Source organism: Mycteria americana, chromosome 21, assembly GCF_035582795.1.
Source record: "Mycteria americana isolate JAX WOST 10 ecotype Jacksonville Zoo and Gardens chromosome 21, USCA_MyAme_1.0, whole genome shotgun sequence".
Classification (NCBI taxonomy): Eukaryota; Metazoa; Chordata; class Aves; order Ciconiiformes; family Ciconiidae; genus Mycteria; species Mycteria americana.
In genome coordinates this window covers 3,358,139-3,373,986 of record NC_134385.1, presented here as the reverse complement: position 1 = coordinate 3,373,986, position 15,848 = coordinate 3,358,139, and the positions used below count along the sequence as shown (strand labels likewise).

General features: G+C 59.2%; 1 protein-coding gene across 1 annotated transcript; it reads right to left on the bottom strand.

Annotated features, from left to right (window-relative positions):
• Positions 1-1,457: 1,457 nt before the first annotated feature.
• LOC142419489 (bone morphogenetic protein 8A-like) lies at positions 1,458-14,616 on the bottom strand. Its single transcript, XM_075522512.1, has 7 exons — positions 14,187-14,616; positions 6,959-7,151; positions 5,796-5,944; positions 4,792-4,986; positions 4,002-4,081; positions 3,508-3,618; positions 1,458-2,132 (listed from the first exon to the last, which is right to left on the bottom strand). Exons 1-7 carry the CDS (start codon positions 14,614-14,616, stop codon positions 1,983-1,985), a joined length of 1,308 nt encoding a protein of 435 aa, XP_075378627.1. The 3' UTR covers positions 1,458-1,982.
• Between the last annotated feature and the right edge of the window lie 1,232 nt (positions 14,617-15,848).

The window sequence follows — 15,848 nt, the reverse complement described above, 5'->3', positions numbered from 1 at the left end:
GGTCCAACTCCATCTCCATCCGAGAGGGAGGGCATTTACTGGGATGTGTAAGTGGGGGAACAAGATCTGGACAAGAAGTACCAGGAAACGACGAAGACCCTCGGGTGATAGAAGAAGAAGGGAAGAAAAAAAAAAAAAAAGTGATGAGGCTGTAGGAAGGGGTTTAATTCCCAAACTCTGGTTTGCGGAGCGGAATAGACGCATGCATTTATAGCTCCCGACAGTGGGTAGCTCTGGCCGTGCACCGTAAAGGTAACCACATTGTTGGAAAGTGATTGATTTGGGGTTTCCTATGAAATGATGGCACTGGGTACTTCTGGGAATGCGTGTTTGCGGGGAGGAAGGGATGTGTGGTTTAGAGCTTGCGCAGGCGTTTGCAGGAGGGATGGGGCTGCCAGGGCAGAGAGGAGGGTCAGGTGCGCGGGGCTGGGGTTTAGGGGATGTTTTTAAGGGCTTGTGCAATTGGGGATTTTCCGTCTCACCAGCCCGGCTGCTCACAGATCAGGGGTGTTGCTTTTCCATAATAAACACTGGGTTGTTTTTATTCACTTGCCCGTTTTCCACACTGTCTGGGGGTCGTGCATTGCCCGACTGGGATAAGGTGAGATATGGGCACTCAGATGTGATACCTGACAAACAGAGAAACCAACTCAGCATTTCCCTTCCTTGCTCCTTTCTTTTTGTTGTTTAAATCTCAAATTTTCGAAGTCGGACCTTGCAGAAATCTTCAGCAACACCTGAACCAGGGAGAGCCCTTGCTTGATGGAGGGAGTCGATGGAAGCTCACTCTCTGCAGAAGGCACTGTGTCGCACGGAGCCGCGATTGCATCCTGAGCTGGATTTCATGTGGAATTAGTTGGCAGATGAAATCTTTCCGAAGAGGCGAGACCTTTTCTCCGGAAGCCAGGCGTTGGCAGGGAGCAGATCTTTCTTATTTTGGTGGGTTTATTGGGATTTTTTTTCTTTGCATTCAGCTAAGTGAGGTTCATTATTTGTTCAGTGACACAAGGTTTCCCAGGTACCCAAGCTGAGAAACAGGCCAGGCCGTTTACTTTTAAAATCGGAGCAAATAAATAACTTAATTGTGCAAATAGCACAGGGAAGCTGCCCGGGGCCGGGGCCAGTGCGGCCACAGCCCCGTCGTGAGCCCATGGGAAGCATCCACTGGCGAGCGCAGCCGCTCTCTAGCCGGGGAGACACAGCCTGACCTACACCTCACATCACAACGCTTTGGCGGGGTTTATTTTCAAGCAAATAGGTACCATTTTAGCCAATCCCAAGTATTTTTTTCATTGCAAAATCCCATCTGCCAAACAGAGCGCTGCTGTGCTGTGACATTTATTAAAAAACAAACAGCAAGAGAAACTATGTGTTTACTTTCCAAACTAGGCGTTTATTTTATAACAGTGTCATAGCTCAATATGGATATTTTTTTTTTTTTTCCAACTGGCTGAGTTTCGTGAACTTTAAGTAAACAGGAGCGGGTTAGTCAGCCAGCTACTTAATTGGCTGACGGTGTTTTCATGAAGGGAATTAAAAGCGCTGGTTAGAGGTGAGTGGGTTAGACGTACATGGCTAGAAACGGCTCAATCCCAGAGCAACTCGGCTGCCACCTCCCTTGTCCTAATTCCTCTTCAGCCCAAACTGCCTCTGCCAACACCAGGGACTGCAGCAGCCTCTGAGCCAGCAGCGCCAGGGGAAAACGCATCAGCCGCAAACAAAACGGACACGTAACCAGCCACAAATCCTCTCCTATATATATGTATGTGTATATACGTATGTGTCTCACTAAGTGTAGTAAGAGAATAAAAGTTTTATACTATTTACATCCACTTCTAGGAAGGGGGGGGAGGGATTTATTTTTATTATTTATTATTATTAATGGACTTTGCTATGATGCGGCCCATGAAACTCCTCTTCCACGCACGCAGCAGAAACCCAGTGTCACGTTGCTCTGGCGGGGCCGGGATGGGACCCGGCCGTCAGTGGCAGCCGCAGGATTTCACCACCATGTTGCGGTGCTTCTTGAGGATGACGTTGTTGTTGCTGTCGTAGTAGAGGACGGAGGTGGCACTGAGCTTCGTGGGGGCACAGCACGCCTTGGGCACGGCCTCGGGCTTCATCAGGTGGACCTGGGGGATGGATGGAGCCCATCAGTGCCAGCGACCGTGGCTCCGGGCAGAAGAAAAAGCATCAAACCAGCTCTTAACTGCAAAAAGCTTGGGTGAATGGGGAGATTATTTCCAGCTTTTTGCAAAAATATTTATTCTAAACTCTGAGCAGTCCTTGCTGCAGTTTATATTGGATCGGGGCTCATGGCACTGCGTGGGCCAGGCAGCCCCTTCATTAATGTGGGATTTCTGGGCCCTTTTCTCTCTGTAAATAGGCAAATGGCTAAAAAAAAAAAATAATCAGGGCAGTGCGGGACTCACCCCTGTGTGGGTGGGGGGTGCTGGATGCTGTTGCAATAGAGATTCTCCTTCAGGGCTCAGTGCTGCTCCAAATTTACCAGATTGCACTAAAATCTTAAGTACACAACGCCTTTCTGAGCACAACTCTCCTTCGGCTCCTTCATCCCCTGCTCGGGACACACGTTATCCCAGTAATTCACTGTACGGTGCGAGCGGGGAGGTTCACGGGCTGCCGGACGCACACAGCCCTCGCCGGCTTTACCCGACATGTGCGATTAATTTATTGCAGGGGCAGCCGAGCTCTCCTAGTTCGGAAGTCCGGTGTTTTTGCTGTCAAACCCTGCTATTTGCAGCACTGGCCGGGGTTGGCATGGCTCCCCGGCCGCGTTTGCCCCGGCGCTTCCCAGAAGGGCCGGATCCAGGCACCAGGTGATTCACATCCTGCCCGAACGGCTCTGTTTCGGGAAGAGTGTTGGGTTTAGGGGCGATGGGTGGGTGTAGGGGGGAAGGGGACCCCTCCCTGCCGCTGCCAGGATCGTGCCCAGCCCCGGACGGGGCCTCTGGCAGCTTTGTCAATGCAAAAATTAAACCCCGCCAGGCAACACCTTCAAAGGCTCAGACGAGGACTCGGTTCTCCCTATAATTAACCGCGAACACCGGAGCCGGTGTGACTCTGCCATTGGGAAACCAAACACTCACAGGGCAGGAAATTCCAGAAATTAAAGCACCGGCTGGGATGCGGGGTGGGTTTGGGAAAAACGGGGCATTAAAGCCTTCCTGCTTAGAATATGCTGAGCCCAACGTTTGGGTGCTGAGCCACAACGGTGCTTCCCGGGACCTCAGGTGAAACCCTCGCGCACGGCTGGCGGGGAGGATGCACGGGCGACACGATGCCCTCGCCCACCAGCTGACAGGGGAGCACCCATCCAGATGCGAGTGCACCCACCGATTTTTTTATTGGGAGCTGGGGCTAAACTGCACCCTCCGACCTAAACACGCTCAAACCCAGGCGTGCCCAGCCCCAAATCCAGCTCTCCACGGGGACCGGCTGGGCTCCGACCGCTCCCCAAGCATCCCCCCCCGGGGCTGCACTGACCAGGGACTGCAGGATGGCATGGTTGGTGGCGTTCATGCAGGAGTCCAGGGGGAAGGCACACTCCCCCTCGCAGTAGTAGGCTGAGTACCCCTGTGGGGCAATCACCCAGTCCTGCAAAAAAAAAAAAAAAAAAAAAAGGGGGTTTACACCGGTTACGCCACGGGCTTTACCCTTTCTGTGCCCCTTCATCCATTCCCCACCTGCAAAAACAACCCAGCCGGCTCCTCCCCGGGTGGCCGTGCCAGCAGCAAGGGTTTATTTTGATTTTTTGGACTGAGCACTGAGTTGTTCGGGGTCACCGGTGGGGTTTGGGGTTGTGGCAGTTCATGTTTGCCTTCCCAGCTCCTGGGACGGAGCTGCGGCAGCTCCCGGCTGCCCTGCCCTGCTCACATGGCTGCAGATCGCTTTATGGGCAGGAGAAGCCAGGCCGGGAGGGAGCCCGGGGGGAGGACGATGGGGTTTTTTCGCATTTACTTCTCCCAGTAGACAAGTACCAGCCAGCCGAGGTCCTGAAAGCTGACGTAGAGCTCGTGGCGCCGGCAGACCTGCCGCCCGTCCGCGGCATGGACGTCATCTGCGGGAGAAGGGGACAGCCAGCGTCAGCCCCACGGTGCCAGCGCCCCGACCACCCGCCCGGCTGCAGCCATCACCGCTCGGGGTGGGACCGAACAGCCCGTACGACTGGGGTGAGTTCAGAAGAACAAAAGCAGAGGAGCTTCTCTTGTCGCACAAAGGGAAAAGAAGCTTCAAACTGGCCTGAAATTTATTGCTCCAACATAGGGATGAGGAGATTCAGCCTGGAAAGGGCTAAATCCCAGCTCTGCTCACAGCGGAGTTGGTTTTGAGGGTTTCCCAAGATAAATGAGTTCGGGAGAGCTGGGGCTTCCCGCTCCCCTCCTGCCTGAGCAGCTTCCTGGGGCCATGACACCCTCCTGGGGTGATGCCCTCCCAGGGCGGCTTCAAAGCCGAGGGCGGTGATGCAAAAAGATGTCCAATATTCAGGTATCCCAAAAAAAATCCCACGAAACACCATCACCTTGAGGGCACCCGCCCCAGACCCACTGCACCTCCTGAACTGCAAACAACCCCAATCCTGAAAACCCCGAGCCCTGCTCCCCCGGGGATGCGCTTCTGGGCCAAAATTGGGATTCCTTGCAAGACAAGGTGCTAACAAAAGGTCCCATGGTCGTGGCAGCAGCAGAGCACGGTGTTTTCCATAGGGACACCAGAAAGGGACATAGGTGCCCCGTAGGGACACCACTTCTCACCCCACAAAGCTCTTACCAAAAATTCCCGGCAGCTTGTTTGGATGTGGGAGGTCGTTCGTCTTCTTGGGCTGCCTCCTCCTCGGGGGCTTGGCCGCCCGCGTAACGCGCGTGGGGCTGGGGCTCGCCCGGAAAAACGTCACCATGAAGGGCTGCTTGGAGCGGGGCCCCCGGCGCCCCAGCAGCCCTGCCGAGCCCGGGTCGACGCTGTGCCCTGCAGGGATGGGACCACGCGCTCAGGTTTGCTCTCAGAATGAACTCATTCGGTTAAAGCAAGGAGGGGGGAAAAAAATACAGAAGGAAATTTGCAGCGGGAGAGCTGCGGTTTCGCCATCCCACGTGGCTGGACCCCCCCAGAGGCTCCCTCTCTGCTGGTGTACATCCTGCATCCCCAGGCGGGTGTATGAGGGGCTGCTCACGGAGGTGGTACGGCCTCATCCTGCATGGCCACCACCGTGCGATGGGCACGGAGAGCGATTCGGGTTGAAAAACCAAGTGAGACCCAAGCAAATGTTGGGTTTTTGGGTTTTTTTTTTCCCCTTTGTCTCTGGGGAGGAATGCTCAGCTGGGAGGGAAGGGGATGGATTTCTGCAGCCAATTTCCAACGGCTGCGATTTCTCCCTACACGGCAGCGGAGATGCTCTTTTGTGTGCCCGTGCGCCTGCAAATGGCACTTTTGGAGCAGATTTGACCCCTTGGTGAGAAGAGGGTTAATCCTCCACACATACACGAGGATCCCTCCAGGTAAGGAGTTCATTAAGTGCTAATGGAGTTATTACAGCCCACACCAGGAACCCCATTAGCATGACTGCCTTTGGGAGGCTTTGCTATCAAGCCTTGCTTGCAAATCCAGCGCTGCGGACTTCTGGCACCCGCTGTTCTCCATCACAGCTGGAAATTTAAAATTGCAGCGCGACAAACCCTCCCCACCACTGCCCTCCATGGCACCGAGAGGGGAGATGAGAAAGCTCCAGTTCCCGGGGATTTGGCCTCGAATGCTGGAGGCAGGCTGGGCAGGCTTACCGTCGTCCGTCTCCACGTAGAGTCGCAGCCCCAGGTTGTATTTCTGATCCACTAACCAGTGGTTGCTGGCGGCCGTGACGTCAAATACCAGCCAGCCCTCGGTCCCGGCACGCAGGTCCTGGACATCCAGCAGGAACAGGTCAGACTCCCTGTGGAAATGAGGGAAAAAAAAAAAAACCCCAAGCAGGTGAGTAATAGCAACCAAAGGGCACCAGCACCAGCGATAATTCACGGAAATGAGGCCTTGGTGCCTGTGTCCATACAGGTCCCGGCACAGCAGGGTCAGGACGGTGGCTCCCGGTGCCGCCGGCTGTGCTGCACGTGATGGTGGCACCCTGGCAGCTGCCCTGGGAAAAGCATCCTCCCAGCCCCGGCCGAAAAGCGGGGGTCTGACATTGCCCGGTGGGAAACGTGGGAACAGCGGGGCCGTGGCGGTGCTGCTTCCCTTGGTGGTGAGAAGGGAAAGTGCCGGGGCTGGTGCTTGCGAGGGGCCCCATCCCCATGTTCATCCCCATCCCTGTCTCCATCCCCACCATCTTCATTCCCATCCCCATCCCTATCCGCATCCTCATGCCCATCCCCATCCTCATCATCTTCATTCCCACACCCATCTCCATCCTCATCCCCACCATCTTCATTCCCTCCCCATCCTCATCCCCATCCACGTCTCCATCCTCATCCCCACCATCTTCATTCCCTCCCCATCCTCATCCCCATCCACGTCTCCATCCTCATCCCCACCATCTTCATTCCCTCCCCATCCTCATCCCCATCCACGTCTCCATCCTCATCCCCACCATCTTCATTCCCTCCCCATCCTCATCCCCATCCACGTCTCCATCCTCATCCCCACCATCTTCATTCCCTCCCCATCCTCATCCCCATCCACGTCTCCATCCTCATCCCCACCATCTTCATTCCCTCCCCATCCTCATCCCCATCCACGTCTCCATCCTCATCCCCACCATCTTCATTCCCTCCCCATCCTCATCCCCATCCACGTCTCCATCCTCATCCCCACCATCTTCATTCCCTCCCCATCCTCATCCCCATCCACGTCTCCATCCTCATCCCCACCATCTTCATTCCCTCCCCATCCTCATCCCCATCCACGTCTCCATCCTCATCCCCATCATCCTCATCCCCGTCCCTGCCCCTGTCACCTGTTGGAGTGCTCGGCGGCGATCTCGTAGATGCTGATGTGGAGGGTGTTGTTGGCGTGGCGGGTGACACCCCGCGCCTTGTAGATGCGAAACTCAGCGGCCGTCACCGACTCGCCCGTGGGCACCTGGGTCAGGTCGAATCTGAACTCCTTCCAGTACGGCTTCGGTGAGAAGATGTCCCGGTCCTGCTCGACTGCGGAGCAAAGGGGTCAGGGAGGGCTGTGCCTGGCCCTCACCGTGGCACCGGCCACCCTGACGGGCTGGTCAGAGCCTGCAGCTCCCCGCCGAGTCCCACCGACCCGATTTGCCCCCGATTTGGGGACAAACCCCCCTGGCTCAGGGCCCCTCACCCCCTGAGCTCTTGGCTGCTGCTGCAAATTCCCATCTCTCCTCTCCCGAGAGTTTTAATCTTGATGCAACGCCCCCATTTTTTGCACAACCCCCCGCCCCGACTTTATTTTGCTGTAAACCTCCCGGCCCTCTTTCTTTATTATTAATTAAAAAAAAAAATAAAATAAAAAGCACGAGGGCTTGGCTATGGCCAGCGCACAGAGAAGCTGCCCCTCGCGCTGCGGTTTAGGGGCTGCAGCCCTTCGCGCTTCTCCAAAGGGTGAAAACCCACCCCAAAACCCCAGCTTTTTGGGGCGGCGGGACCGCCTGGAGCAGGAATCGGGGGTTTTGCAAGCTTTTCTGGCTGCAGGTGCTCGGGGGACAAAATCTGGGCAGCCCAGGGCTCCCCGGGGCCATCGCCGGGCGTCACAGGTCCCCTCTGCCCTGCAGGCTTCGGGCTGCTGAAATATAAAGATTTTCAGCCTACGGGGGACTGTCAGGTCACTGCTCTGGAAAAATAAAACCTCGCTTTTTACTAAAAATACCTACTTTCTGCAGCAATCATCTAGTGCATGTTGGGAACGGAGAAAATCTGATTTTTTTTTTTTTTTTTTATTAAGTCCATAAAGGAAAAAAACGCCGTCTTTCTTTACGGTAATGCAGCCCCACACAGTTTCTCTGATCTGTAATTATTTTCTTCAAATTATTCTTTAAAAATATTCCAGGCTGCCATGACTGAATATAATTAAAGTGATTAAAGCTCCTCCTGCTTCAGGCACAAAAGCAATGTAACAAATCCGACCCGGCGCTTACTTTTAAAAATTAAACAAACAAATAATTAAATAAATAAAAACGCATGTTTTAAATGCAATCTTTAACCGATTCCAGGCGGGAAAAAAACATTCCAAATTTCATACACCATAAAGTTGCCGTCCCCGTTTACGCAGGGGGAGCGGCGTGGCGCATCTCTCCAAACCGAACGCTGAGATTTTAATTATGCATCCATGGATTTTTTTTTTCTTTTTTTTTTTTTTAATCTTTTTTTTTCTCTTTTTTTTTTTCCTTTTTTTTTTTTTTTTTTTACAAAAAACCCTCACATTCCCTCCAGCTACTGGGCTCACCACAAGTTATGTTATAAAAAAAGCCCGGGGCCAGGCGGGCAGGGGCGGATGCGGAGAACGCTTCCTGCTCCCGTGGGGAGGCTGCCCGGCCGGCGGCCAGCCGCGGGCGGGAGGATGCTGCGGGGAGCCGGATCCGGCCCGCGCACCCCCTCAGAGGGGACGCACCGGCCCCCCGACCCCGCTGCAGCCGCTCAAGGTCTCCCCAGCCCTTTTCTGCGTTTCCGTTTCTTCCACTGACCCATCACTGATGGTTTAACGCTCCTGGGCCATTAAAGATGCTGCTGAGGCCGTCGATGCCTCACGGCTCTTGGAAAATCCTTAAACCCCCCCAAAACACAACCAGAGGAATCCCCTCCTTTGTTCTATTTTTTATATTTTTTTCATTGATAAACCCCCAGCGGGAGGTCCTGCGGGAGGTCCAGGGGACACCCGGGTACAAAGCGGTGTCCCCTCAGGTATTTTTGGTCACCCGGGTATTTCATGGGTCACTTGGGTTAGCCCTTTGCTCCCTGGCATCGCGCGAGACCCAACCAGACTAAATACTGGCTCAGAAATCGCCACGATCTTCGCGGGCCGAGTGGCTTGGGTAAAGCGATGCTGCGGTACCGCTCGGGGGGCTCCAGGGAAGGGCAGGGGGACTTTTGCAGCAGAGCCAAGGAGGTCACGGGGACCCAGCGACACGGAAAAAGCCCTCAGGGTGATTTTTGGCCCCGGAGAAGGGTGAAAACCTTTGCTAAAGAAGCAGTTTGCTATGAAATCTTTGCATCTGTACGCTGCGGTGGTGACGGAGGAGACCAGGGCTGAAGGCAGAGGCGGGTGAGCTGGCGGGGATGGGGACGCCCTGGCCAGGGATGAGAAATGCTGAAGGAGACTGCAATTAGCTGTGCACCTTGATGAACCAAACGAGCTGGCCTTAATAGCAAGCTGCCTGGTATTTGGGACGAGAGACCAGGAGCAATCCCCATCTTGTGGCGCAGAAGAAGGAACCCCCTTGGAAGGGCAGGACCAAGGGCGAAGCATCCTCTCCTGTGCCGACACGGGGTTAGCGCGGCAGAGGAGGGCGATGGGGACGGGACCGGCTACGCGGCGTTTAGCAGGTTGGGGGGATTTAATATCGCTGTGTTTTCTGGCAAAAATTGTAAACGGCTGCAAAATGATGACCGTGCAGTGAGGGAGCGCGTGTCGCATCCTGAAAGCACCCAGTGCCCTTTGCCTGGGCAGAAAAGTGGGTGCTAAAATGCTGCTGGTGCTGGGGTGTGCGGGTGACGGGCCCTCCCCGGCCGGCCGGCAGCCCGGCGTGCCTGGGAACCTGCTATTGATTCGAGGCGGGTTGACTCAGCCGCACCGCCAACCCTCAATTATCTGTGGGCGGATTATCCGGATTGCGGATGAGACACACTAAAAAAACCCAACCCAAGCTCTTTGCTCGCCTTGCCCCCTCCTTTGGCATTTACTGTCTCGCCCCTAAGAGCTGCTGCTTCTTTCCCCAAAGCTGAATGCCACAACTGTGCTCCCACCACGCCGAAAAAATAATAAAAAAGTATTATATACGTATCTAAATGGCTGTGGGGCCACGCAACCCCTGGCAGGGGATGCCCAGCTCCCACCGGGCTGAGCCCCGCAGCGTCTCCCAGCCCCAGCGCGCTCCGATCTCTTCCCAGAGAAGGGGCGATGGGGCCGCCTGCCTTCGTCCTGCTCCCCGGGTTATTTATAGCTGCACTTTTTCATTGTAAACTTTCTCTGTTTCTATAAACTGTGCATCAGTCGTAATTACTGGTCCTGGCTGCTCCCAATGGTCCCCATGATCATTTCAGACACTAAATTAAAAGGAAATGCCAGGATATTCAACCACATCAAGTGCACTGAATCCTAAAATAGGTTTAAAGGAGATGCAAGGAAGATGTTATCCTTCGCTTGCAAGCAGGAAAAAATAAGCTGCGGAGGCTTTCTGAAGCAGGGAGAGACTTAGGAGTTTTCCCAAGTGCTGCGACATGCAGCCAAGCCTCTGCCAGGCTCCCACTTTGTCTCACGAGCGCTTCCTCCATCCTCCCAAGACGAATATCAGGAGCCGCAGGACATGGGGCTCGGCACCGGGCACCCCCGGCCCAGCCGCACGTGGCTGTGAGGCAGCCTCGGCCTCCGCTGGCATCGCCCCGGCTCCCCCAGCCCTACAAACAGCCAGCCGAGAGCACGGTGGGGCAGGTGGACCCCAGGGGATTTTATTTGCAAAGCTTTTCCTATTTAAAACACGCACGGCGGGCGTGTACGGAGCACCGACACCTCTGCATGGAAAACGCTGCCGTGCGTCCCTTGGCCGTGCCAGGTTTTCCGGCAGAGCCGCTGCGGACACCCAGAGGAGGAGGCACAAACGGCTGCGAAATGAAGTGAGGAGTGGGAAAATCCTGACCCGGCTGCTGACAGCAGTTGGATTTCGGTGGTAACTGTGCGGGGGCGAAGGCGAGCGCCCGCACGGGCGCCGAGGCCGGCAGCAAGCGATGCTCTGCCAGCACGGGGAGCGGAGCAGCACGCCCCAACTCCCCGGCTAAATTAAAGAGGTTTCCATGAGCTCCCACCCTGCGCTAATGGCTCCTTGCAGCGCCCTGGGGCACTGCATCTATTTTTGCAAAGGTGGCAAGGAGCACGGCCCTGCCTTCCTCCCCCAGCGCTCCCCGGGAAGCAAATCCAGCGAAGCCAGTGTTTGCCAGAAGGATGTCCGGCCACGGGCAGAGCTGCCTCACCGTTTCGTCTGAAACAGCCACGGGGGGAGCCCGGCCACATCCCGGGGCAGCGGCAGATGCCGGGGAGGGAAAGGGAGGACGTGTGCGAGGGGCGGTCGCGGGGGGCTCGGGCACGCTGCAGCAGCACTGCAAGCCTCCTCCTCGCCTTCCCGTTACAAACCTCTCTGCTCCGTGATTATACCCTGCGCGAAACCGTGACTCACAGCTGGTGGCTCAGCCCCGGCCAAGAAGAAATCTCAAAGCCCATCCTTACCCCAGGCTTAAAAATACAACCCACCTGACTCCTTCAGTTAGCGCACAGAAATAGCAGGGGTCAGGCTTATACGAAGCGTTTCGTCCTCACGCCGAGAGGCAGCGAGCGGGACGGGCTGCATGGAGCCATCACCACCAAACCCAACCGAAGGTGCCCGGTGGCCACCCATCGCCTGGAGGCCCTCGCTGCCCCCGGCCCCACCACCTGCCCAGGCCTGCAGGCAGGGCTCTCTGCCCGCTCTGCCCGCCCAAACCGGGACGTGTTTGCGCGCCGGGGCGGTTTGTCATTTCCCCTTCCCAGGAAAAAGGTGTGCCGTTGGGAGCCGCGCTCCGGCCCGGCTCACACAGGGCTACGCAGGGTGGCTGGGAGCAAAGAGGTCCAAGTGCCCAATGGAGCACCGACTTAGCCCATTTGCATGCCCCATCAGGGTAATTGTGCAGCAAATTATGCATGCAAATGAAAGCTAGCCTTCTTCCACAAAAATTTATTTAATTAACATGAAGGGGCTGACAAAGCCGCAGAAATCAAAGCCATTCAAATTGAAGGCTGCAACTGTGTTCCCCAACTCTCCCTGCTGCTCCAGGAGCACCAGGAAGGGGAGCAGCGCCAGCACCCCGGTGCCAGCACCCCTGTGCCAGCACCCATGCCTCCGGGGCAGCTCCCCCGAACATCCCACCCTGGCTGTCATCAAACCTGGCCATTTTAAAGCACTTTCCGGTGCTTGTGTGGTCTTGAGTGTTGAAGGAGCTGGGATTTGGTGCCCCAAAGCCCCCACAGCCCCAAGGGCTCTAGATGGGAGTTGGGTGCTGGGTGCCTGCTCCCGTGGGCACCCCCTGACCACTGTCTGCCGCAGCAGGGTCTGTCCCAGGGAGCTCCCTGGCCTCTTTACGTCCACGCGTGGCAGAGGGAATGTAAGAATGGATGGAGAGGACTTGCGAGATGCCTCCATGGCCCTCGCTCGCCCATACCTCCTCCCGAGGGTGCGGGTCCCCTCCCTGCCTGGGCTCCCTGGGGAGGGTTTCTCCCCATGCTCAGAGCACTGGCTGGGGGGGGGACCCCGTGCAGGGTCTGGAGGGGTGCAGGGGAGGAAAGGGGGCCCTGGCCGGTCCTCAGCAGTGCCATGGTGAGGCACCTTCCCCTTGCATGCCCTTTGGCAAACCACGGTGCAGCAGCCGAACCCCGCCTTGCTCTGGGGAGGCATCCCCGAGCCCAGGACACCAGCCACATCCGCAGCTCATGGGCCAGGACACTGCTCCGTGCTCACTAACGTTCCCCTACCCCGCACCTCGTCCCCCGGCCTTTGCACAAATGCTCCCCAAAAGCCTCGTGCTTGGCCCGGACAGGGACACCCGAACACCCCTTAGAGCAACGAGCAGAGGCAGGGAAAAGCTCCGTATCCGCATGCCTGGTCCGCTCACCCTGCTTGCGTTCAGGCCACCCCGGTGCCTGCCCTGGTGAGGGGACCCCCCTCGTGCCCCGAGTGCTCGTGGCCCTGCTGATGCTGGCTGGAAATAGCTCTGCTTTCACTGCCGCTCACTCAACCGCCTGGAAATAGGACGGTGGCTGGAGCCGGGCATTGCTCAGTAACCAGCTGGACGGGATTCCAGCAATAATTAGCAACCTTGAGGATTTTATTTTGAACCGTGATTCAGTGTCCCACCGCAGGTAATTTGGTCCACCCTGCTGCTGGCACGAGAGCTGCTGTCCTGCCTGCGTGCCCCGCTCGCTCCGCGGCTAGTTCACGTGTGCCCACCGAAATGGGGAGCGCAGGGTGGGCGACGCGGCTCCCTCGGGCAGGACGAGCTTGCCTCAGCCCGCGGTGGTTTCCAGCCTCCCTCCGCTGTGTTCCGATGGAGACAGCGCTCAGGGGAAGCAGCCCAGTTCATTGCAACTTGGGGACAAGCTGGGTGACCCAGCTTGGTCCCGGCCCGCCGGCCCTCAGCCCACCCTCGCTGCCTGACTTTCCCCTTCTCCATCTCCACTTTTTTAAGCGGAGCTGGGTTTCGTGCCGAGGCTGCGCGCAGCTTGCCAGGGACCGCAGCCGCTCTCTCCCAGCACCCAGGCTGCAGCCCCACGGCCGCTGCGTCCCTCACAGCCGCTCTCCCGCTGTTATTAAGCTCAGCTCCGTGCAAAAGAGACTTTCCTGAGCGGGGACACGCTGCGGCAGCAACCCCGGGACGCTCGGAGCTGTCACTACGGCAGCCGCGGTCCCTGCCCGCAGCCAGGGCCAAGGTTTGCCCCGCGGGCTCTGGGTCGGGGTCGGTCCAGCAGCCCGGGCCGGGCTGGCAGCGGGGCTCCGTGCCGCGCCCAGCCCCGACAGCGCGGCCGCCGCAGCCCCCCGCGCCCCGTCCCGCCCTGCGCTGCTCCCCGGTGTCCCCCGGTGCCTCCCGGCGCTGCGGGCGGCAACCCCGAGCGTCCCCCGGGGGCGACGCGCTGCCCCGTGCGGGGCTCGGCCGCCGGCTCCGCGCCCGGTGCTCCCGAGACCGCCCGGTCCTGCCCCTGCGCCCCGGGCCTCCCGCAGGCTCCGCGCCTGCCCCTGCGCCCCGGTCTGCTCCGGTCCGGCCGTGCGCCCCGGTCCCTCCGGTCCCGCCCGAGCCGTCTGGATCCTGCCCGTGCACCCCGGTGCGCCCCGGTCCCGCCCGAGCCGCCTGGATCCTGCCCGTGCACCCCGGTCCCCCCGCAGGCTCCGGTCCCCCCGGTGCGCCCCGGTCCTGCCCGAGCCGCCCGGATCCTGCCCCCACGCCTCGGTCCCCCCGCCCGCCCCGCTGCCCCGGTGCCGCGCTCACCCACGTTGACGAGGCTGACGACGGTGTCGGCGCGGCTGACGACGCTGCCGGGCGGGGGGCTCTGGGTGCTGAGCCCGGTGAGCACCGGCCGCGACACCGCCGCCTCCTCCTCCTCCTCCTCCGCCTCCTCCTCGCCGGCCACGGCGTGGTAGAGGTCCAGCATGAAGAGCGGGGCGGCGGCGGCGGGGGCGCGGGCGGCGGCGGGGGGCCGCGGCCGCGGCCGGCCGGGCAGCCCCAGCACGGCCAGGATCTCCCGCTGCACGTCCCGCCGCTCGCCGCCGCTCAGCCGCCGCTGGAGGAAACCGGCGGCGTGGAGGCGGCGGCGGAGGACGCTGCCGCTGCCCAGCTGGCACAGCACCGCGGCCGCCCAGAGCAGCGCCAGGGCCCCCAGCGGACCCCGGCCCGCCGCCGCCCCGCGCCCCGGCCCCATGGCACCGGCCCCGGCCCCGGCACCGCCCCGCCCGCCGCCCGCCCGCTGCGGTGCGGTGCGGTGCGGCGCGGCCCCGGGCACGGGCACGGTCCGGGCCCCGGCCCCGGCCCCGGCCCCTGCCCCGGCCCCGGCCCGCCCCGGCGGGGCGAGGGGAAGGGACGGTCCCGCCGGCGGCGCCGCCCCGGCCACGGCTCCGGGACGCCCCGGCCCTCCCCGCCCGGCGGCCCCGGGGACGGGGTGCAGCGCTGGGCACCCAAACCCGTGGGCAGCCATCCTTAGCGATGCTCACCCTCGCCGGCACCCAAACCCACGGGCACCCGTCCCTAGGGATGCTCACCCTTGTGGGCACCCAAACCCATGGGGACCCACCTCCACTCACACCCAAACCCATGGGCACCCGTCCCTGGGGATGCTCACCCTTGTCAGCACCCAAACCCATGAACACCCAAACCCATGGGCACCCATCCCTAGGCATGCTCACCCTCATGGGCACCCAAACCCATGAGCACCCATCTCCATGAACACCCAGACCCATGGGCACCCATCCCTAGGGATGCTGACCCTCATCGGTACCCAAACCCATGAGCACCCATCTCCATGAACACCCAGACCCATGGGCACCCATCCCTAGGGATGCTCACCCTCATCGGTACCCAAACCCATGAACACCCAAACCCATGGGCACCTTTCCCTAGGGATGCTCACCCTTGTGGGCACCCAAACCCATGGGGACCCACCCCCACTCACACCCAAACCCATGGGCACCCATCCCTATGGATGCTCACCCTTGTGGGCACCCAAACCCATGGGGACCCACCCCCACTCACACCCAAACCCATGGGCACCCATCCCTATGGATGCTCACCCTTGTGGGCACCCAAACCCATGGGGACCCACCCCCACTCACACCCAAACCCATGGGCACCCATCCCTATGGATGCTCACCCTTGTCAGCACCCAAACCCATGGGCACTCGTCCCTAGGGATGCTCACCCTTGTGGTCACCCAAACCCATGAACACCCAAACCCATGGGCACCTTTCCCTAGGGATGCTCACCCTTGTGGGCACCCAAACCCATGGGGACCCACCCCCACTCACACCCAAACCCATGGGCATCCAACCCTATGGATGCTCACCCTTGTGGGCACCCAAACCCGTGGGGACCCAAACCCGTGGGCACCCACCCCTAGGGATGCTCACCCTTGTGGGCACCCACCCCTATGGATACTCA

Bases quoted from the DNA above. Each gene is read 5' to 3' on its own strand.
- LOC142419489 (XM_075522512.1), bottom strand. From the start codon at position 14,616: ATGGGGCCGGGGCGCGGGGCGGCGGCGGGCCGGGGTCCGCTGGGGGCC. The intron at 4,987-5,795 runs GTAAGCCTGCCC...CCATCCCTGCAG, and splicing joins CTACGTGGAGACGGACGACG to GGCACAGCGTCGACCCGGGC. The intron at 2,133-3,507 runs GTCAGTGCAGCC...TCCATCCCCCAG, and splicing joins ATGCCATCCTGCAGTCCCTG to GTCCACCTGATGAAGCCCGA.